Genomic DNA, 7500 nt, shown 5'->3' on the forward strand with positions numbered 1-7500 from the left:
AATTAGCTTTGTATGTATGTAACAGAGAGAGAGACAGAGAGGGAGTTTGAACTAGTTTATTGCTACACCAGATTGTTAGCATTTTTTGTGCAAGCTGTCATGATATCATTCCATATCGCAAACTGAGATGGGAGGGGGGTGAGAGAGAGAGAAGAAGAGAGAATGAGAGAGAGGGGGAGAGAATGAGACAGTGAGAGAGAGAGAGGGAGAGAGTGTAGATTTGCATATGTTACAGTCGGGAGGGTAATGTAATTCCTTTGAGTGATTGCATTGAGAGCTTTTTTGGGCTGAAGAGATCCTTCAATCCTCCATGAATCCCCCACCCCCCACCCAAACCCCATCCTCACACACCATCACCTCCTCCACACTCCTCAGGCCTGTGCAATTCAAAGACCTCAACGTCCTACAAACTTGATTCCTCAAATACACTAGCTCTTAAAAATAATTGAGAGCAAGTTTTCTTTTTTTTATTTTTTGTTGTCTACTCTTTTTTTTTTTTGTGGTACAAGAACATTTTAGTTTGACAAAAGTTTTGAGGTTTGAAACAGGACAACATACACACACATACACACATACAGATGCCACATACAATGGTCAGACATACCAAAGAGAGAGATGAAAGAGAGAGAGTGAGTAGGAGAGATGGAGACAGGGTTAGAAAAGGTGAAAAAAGAAGAAAAAAGAAACAGTGGAGTAGAGATGAAGCACTTCATAGTTTGTTTGTCTCTTGCTTTGAACATTAGAGCTGTTTTTTTCCCTCCATCCTTTGTTAGTTCACGGCTCTTCCATAACCCTGAGCTTTTTTTGTGTGTGTGTGTGTGTGTGTGTGTGTGTGTGTGTGTGTGTGCGCGCGCACAGCGCTGTGATTCTCCAAACATTTTCCATTATGTAATACTCCACAATAGGACAGTGTTCCTGCTCTCGTAACCATGGACACGGTATTTAGAAGTGAGGTGATAGTTTTTGTTTGGTTGTTTTTATTTATTTATTTATTTATTTCATGCTTTAAGTGAACTTCACCCCATATAAAAGCAAATGTAGTGCATCTCTCAAGCATGCAACATTAGAAAAACTGTGCATTTCGCAAACAGATGTTGGAGTTCCACACAACAAGGCTTTTTGTGTCAGTACAACATTAAGCTTGCTAAGGCAGCATTTACTGTGACACAAAACCCACCAAGACATTGTTAGGCTTAGGCATCTGTGAGGTAAAATGGCTTGATTTATATAGCTGATATGAAACTGTCTTTTCTCCACAGGTTCAGCGTCGATGAAGGACACACTTGGAGCGTTCATAACTTCACCAGCACCTCCGTGTTCGTGGACGGGCTTCTTAGCGAACCGGGGGACGAGACGCTGGTCATGACGTGAGTCCGGAACCTTCTTTACGCCGTCATACACTCTGTTGGAGTCAAGAGAATTTTCTCTTTTCTGCAAAGTCATTTTAGACCCTTCTATAATCTTCTCTTCTGAGGAGTCAGACAGCATGATAGAACTTTTATCCATAGAAACTATGGTGGGTAAACTTTTAAGTGAGTAAACTGTCCCCCTTAAAAGACTCTGTTATCATAATTATTGTGTACCCTGGTGTGCACCAGTATTTTAGTAATCTGACAGTTTATCAGGTTTGTGTAACTTTTTTGAGACTGCATAGACAAGAGAAAAGCCACTGATAAGACTTCAGTTTAGACCACTGGGGAGTCAGAATCGGAGGTTGCATATTGAGGTTGCCGAGTAACACACGGAGACTGGGTGTGTCTCCACAGAGATAGGACTGACTCTAAGACGGTCTCACAGAGATGAAGCCGGTTTGATTGGTTTGGGGTTTTTTTCCACTCAAATTTCTTTTTTTTTTATCTTTTTTTTCTTCTTCTTCTAACAAAAAGCAGTGAAAGCTGATGATGAAATCTTTAAAAAAAAAAGAAGGTTATCACCACCGACAAAAAAAAGAAAAGAAAAAGAAAAACGCTTGTGCAAGACAAAAAGAGAGGGGGAAAAAAAATCAGTATCAGCTGCTTTTTATCATTCAGCGAAAGATCTTGATTCTTAAAAGGAGAATCAGGGCTGATATTGCCCATTTTAGCAGAGCCATAGAGATTCACTTTTGCAACCACTAATCATTTAACATACCGCAGTCGAAATATGAAATATGAACTGTGATAATAATATCAAATATGCGTAAAATGCAACGGCATATCCATAAAAAGACTGCTGTCTCACAACTCTTTTGGTGGTGTGTTGAAAGTGCTGTGTCATGTTTCAGTATGATGAAACATATGTCATAAAATTCAGGCCCGCATACAAATTTATAGACATTATTTTGAACTTCACCAGAACGTTTTGGTACCAGAAAGTTAGTCTTGTAAAGAATGCTAAAATAAGGCCACTTGTGGATCGTTTCATGCGTGATTTGTAAACTGTTTTTTTTTCCCCTCTTTTTACAAGTAGTTGACAAGATTTCTTTGCCTCTGTGCAATGGAGATAGAAAGGAATTCCACTGAGTCACTGACTCAGTAAAGTAGCCGGTGATTTGTGTGTAATGGACATCTGCAGCACGTTTTTGCCCGAGTCCCTCTCAGAGCTCTGTTGAGGTTAAGTGTTACTGGCAAGCCAGCAGTGGGGAGAACCGTTCTCCTTGTTTTTTGCACAGGCTGTGCTTGAGAGATAGCGGTCTCTCACAGATGGCCACAATACTTTAACTGTTCGGCTTGACTGACTGCTCCTTTCATCGGCCCTCATACGAACACAGAACGCCATCTAGCGGACACTTTGGGAACTACACCGTCGCCAGCATCAGCCAAACTCAGTAGTGCTGCCGGTTCCGAGGAACTCCAGTCGTGAGGATCCGCAACAAGACAGAACATTTTTGCTCTAGCCAAGCATTGTCACTTCTGATTCAAGGTTTCTGTCTACTTATTACTGAGCCCTTGGCCGCTTAAACCGGATATACTGGTGCCAAGCTTCTGTCAAAATGTGGATCCCCAGGACTGGAATTGAGAAGCACTGGTTTGGATCGCAGCTAAGAAAAGTCTCTCTTTTTTTTTTTTTTTTTTTTTAAGAGGCTTCCTTTATACATGGAGTGTAGGGCTGTCACGGTTGAAACTGGGATTTTAAAAAAGTGTTTATTTCTTTGTTTTGTTTTGTTTTGTTTTTTTGTCACTGGCCTCTGCACAAAGCGGCTAACAGACTTTGCCTTAAGCTCTGCAGAATCCTGTGTACAGGCTCAGTGGAGTGAAACTTTGCTCATTACTGCATTTTTATCATTACTCAATCATTTGCAGATGCTTTTGTGTCAAAAATGTGAACCTGTTCCCAAGGCTCGCCATTGGACGGGACGGGTCATGTGATTTGTATGTAAGGGGACACAGGTCAATTGTCACGCCTTTTCATGAATGGCTTTTTTATGGAGGTATATAAGCTAGACATGGATGGCTTAATGAATGGATGGATGGATGGATGGGTTTTGAAAAGAGTGGACCCATGTACATATATGGCTTGATGAACAGATGGACAGATAAAAGAGAAATCTTTCAGTCTTTCATTCTTTTTTCCCATACCAGACGAAATGGCATACACATAATGCTTGTTTTTACATACACAGGGTGTTTGGCCACATAAGTTACCGGTCTGACTGGGAGCTGGTGAAAGTCGATTTCCGCCAGTCTTTCCCCAGACAGTGCACAGAGGCAGACTACGACTCCTGGAAACTCACCGATCCACAGGTATCTACCAAAAACACTGCTTTATCAGCTGAACGTTATAAACACACATTCAAAAGTGAAGTTTTCACATACGTCATTAATGGAAGTTTGATGAAACATACTTATATTTAAGCATGTTGTAGCATGTAGAGAAATAGAACAATCGTTGCAAACTCACTTGGTTTCTCGCCTGTCTTCCCACATCTCCTGTCCTTACAGGGAGAGCACTGCATTATGGGACAGGAGCGTATGTTCAGGAAGAGGAAAGAGTCATCGTTCTGCATTAAAGGAAAGAGCTATACATCAGCGCTAACAGCTAAACCCTGCCAGTGCACAGAGAAAGACTTCAGCTGGTACACACATTAACATCTACAGACACATGACGCTCCTCAAACAACTGCTTTTTTGTTTTAAATTTACTTTATGAATATTGTATTACAGTGATTCCAACACAATATATGCAAATAGCTATGCTTACAATGTGAAAATATGATCATAATTCATGGAAAATGCATCGAGTTGATGGCATGTCACCAATGTCCATGGAACTTACTGTAGTTACTATCGTTACTCAGTAGAAAAAAATTTCCGCTGTGAAACGGATGTAAAGCCAAGGGAATTCTGGAACTTATCGGACATTATTTCACATCGCACTATAGATCCCTGTTAGCTTTGAACCAGCGGCAGTTCAGTAAACACACAGTGGCTCTGTCTTGGAGCAGTATCCTACACTAGCTTAGGTCCCTACGGGTTTACACTGGGAACCTCTTTTTTTGTTTGGTTTGATTTGTAACTGTAGGGACTGTACTGTGATTCAGATAAGATGAGGAAGGTCAGTGTTAATGAAAGACCAGGCGCTTGTTTTGAGCGTGTGTGTGTGTGTCTCTCTCTCCCTCTCTCTCTCTCTCTCTCTTTCTCTGCACTGTAGTGACTATGGATTTGAGCGCGCTCCCAGTCTCAGGGCTGAAGGTGATCGATGCTTCCCCGATTTTTGGCATGACCCTGATGCACCTCCAGAAGACTGTCACGTTGGACACACCTATGAGTCCAGCACGGGGTAAAACAACCACACACATACGCATGCACACACACACAAACACACATTCACAGACATATACACCACACAAGCACACTCTCACAGAACACGTACACATTCACGCTTGCGCATACACATGCACACATGCAGGCAGATACACTGAGTACACACATACACATTCTACGTTATACACACAGGTGACTCTAGAATATGCGAAAACCCTAAGAGTATATTTTGCATTATAGACATACATACTCACTCAGTGGCCTTGTCTTTAGACCCACCCACACACACATGCGCGCACGCACACACATACACACACACATGCGCGCGCGCACACACACACATACTCACACTCACACAGACACACACATGCGTTCAGTGCTCTCATCCTCCTCCTTTGTTAAGTAGAGCATGACGGTACAATCGCAAGCTTTCAGCAGAACCTCAAATTCTATAGAGTGCACTCACTGGAGTGTGTCACACACACACACACACACACACTTAAACAGTTTTCCTCTCCTCTGTCACAGTGGAGAGTATATTGCCTGTAAATACACACACAGTTGCCTGCCCCATACTCCTCACCACACACACACACACACAAAAACAAAAACTTGTCTTCTCACTCTTGCACAATAGTCAGATTCCATGTTTGAAGAAGTCTAATGCAGCCTCTGTAGTCACTGCACTGAGTTTGATCAGCATTCCTGGACATACCCAGCATTTCATAGATATTTCTTTGTGCAGGTACAGGAAGGTGATTTCTAATGTGTGTGAGGGAGGGGTGAACAAACAGCAGAGCTCCAAGCAGCACTCCTGCCCTCTGCTGCCCCCTAAAGGCCTTCGCCTCGGCCTCAAAGGTCAGATGCTCGCCGTGGCGCCCGGAGATGACCTCACCTTCGTCATCCAGCAGGAACAGGTACGGTGGACCGCATTCCTCAGCAAACTCAACCTTCACTAATTCTGCAGACTTCACTGAGTCTACAGAAAAAAAAGAACATTGTACTCATCGTAAAAAAGAGCAACTTGGGGGTAGTCACCATTATGAATGCACTGAGGGTTACCTTGTTGAGCAGAAAAATTGCATTTTACTAGGGTGCTTAATGTTCTAAATCCACATAAAATAAAAAGGCCTTTTAATTAACAGCTCTGCATTGGTACCTTAGGATAAAATTTCCCCCCCCCACAGTTAATTCTTTGCTTTAGCATCACTGCAACAGCTGCTCTTTTTTGCTGTCATAAAACAAAATTTGCTGCATTTCTGTTGAAAGTGTCATCAAAAGGTAGTGCTGTTTCGTCCTGTGAAAATGGATGCTTTTTTGTCATTTCCCATCTCTCTCATCTCTGGTCGGTTCCTTTTAGGGCGACACCAGCAGTATGAAGTACCATGTGGACCTGTTTGATGGAACCAAGGCCATCTACGAGAACCTGACTGTCACAGACGAGCCCATACAGCACCGGTACGAACAGCCCGGAGTGTATCGGGTCAGCGTCAAAGCCGAGAATGCCGCCGGTCACGACCAGGCAACGCTCTACATCCAGGTCACAGGTCAGTCACAGCCTCCACCCAGGCCACAGTCACAGAGCAGCCAACCAGGAACAAGGCGTGTCATGCAGAATATGGTGACATTTCAGGCCAATAAGGGACAAGGGGTGTTATACAAAATTTGGTGTCGTGAAAATCTGGCGTCTTTTTGAGTTAAAGCAATGGTAAGCCCATTGTCTTTGACCTGTTCAGTAGTTGTTTTGGCTAGAGATCAATAAAGATTAATACAGAAATGATTTTTCCACAGTAAAAATATGTGTTGTAAGTAGTAGGTTTGTAGTAATGTTGAGAATTTCTATGGTTTTTATAAAAGTTACATATTTTGTTACATATTTTAAGACTGAAGGAATCTCAATTTTCACCTTTTTTTTTTGTGTTGTTGTTTAGCTCCTCTACAGGAAGTGCATCTGGAGGCGGTTCCCATTGCTGGGAGAAACCATGAAGTGAACCTCTCTGCTGTAGTGCTGCCAGCAGAAGCCAACCTGACTGTGTTTTACTGGTGGATCGGTGGAAACCTACAGGTATCCTCACCAACATGAATCTGTAAAACTGTACGCCTACTCACAGTCAGTATTAGAGTGGCTTTGGAGAAGGCCATTAGGTGATGCTCGTTTTCCACAGTACCAAATCAAGGCAGAAACAGTTAAGTAAGTCAGTGATCAAGCATTAAGACATTTGGCATTTACTCTAACTATATGGGTAAACATGTAAGTGTGTGTGTGTGTGTGTGTGTGTTATGTGAACACATCATGTACATACATGCACTTGGAGTCTTATCACATTAAACATTTAATTAAACATGAAACAGCATTAAAAAAAACTATGACTGTATGTGTGTGTGTGTGTGTGTGTGTGTCTGTCTGTCTGTCTGTCTGTCTGTCTGGGTGTGTGTGTACATTGATCAGCCCAAATTGACCCTGGAGAGCAGTTTGATCACGCGGTTCACTGAGGAAGGAGAGGTTCCGGTCACGGTCCAGGCCTCTAATGGTCGCTCCATGGTCCAGGACACCAAGATCGTGCGTGTTTACGGTAAGAGACTGATCGTGCTCAACCAGTCACATCTCATCTCTCATCTTACCCTTAAGTCTTAAGTCACACTTTTGGTCACATGGTATAATTCCTCTGTGTCATGTGGTGTGACACATATTTATCTTTACTTGTTTTCTGATAAAGTTTACATTTTCTCAACGTGTTTTTCACAGGAATGGATGACT

General features: G+C 42.5%; 1 protein-coding gene across 1 annotated transcript in view; it reads left to right on the forward strand.

Moving 5' to 3' along the window:
* Positions 1 to 7500, forward strand: part of sorcs2 (sortilin-related VPS10 domain containing receptor 2) — a 182741-nt gene that overhangs the window by 169451 nt on the left and 5790 nt on the right. Inside the window, exons 14-21 of the mRNA XM_030779145.1 lie at positions 1260 to 1367; positions 3602 to 3722; positions 3921 to 4054; positions 4630 to 4758; positions 5488 to 5659; positions 6103 to 6289; positions 6674 to 6807; positions 7192 to 7315. Of these exons, the coding sequence (XP_030635005.1) occupies positions 1260 to 1367; positions 3602 to 3722; positions 3921 to 4054; positions 4630 to 4758; positions 5488 to 5659; positions 6103 to 6289; positions 6674 to 6807; positions 7192 to 7315 (1109 nt within the window). The remainder of the gene's footprint in view (positions 1 to 1259; positions 1368 to 3601; positions 3723 to 3920; positions 4055 to 4629; positions 4759 to 5487; positions 5660 to 6102; positions 6290 to 6673; positions 6808 to 7191; positions 7316 to 7500) is intronic.

This window comes from Chanos chanos, chromosome 7 (assembly GCF_902362185.1).
Source record: "Chanos chanos chromosome 7, fChaCha1.1, whole genome shotgun sequence".
NCBI lineage: Eukaryota > Metazoa > Chordata > Actinopteri > Gonorynchiformes > Chanidae > Chanos > Chanos chanos.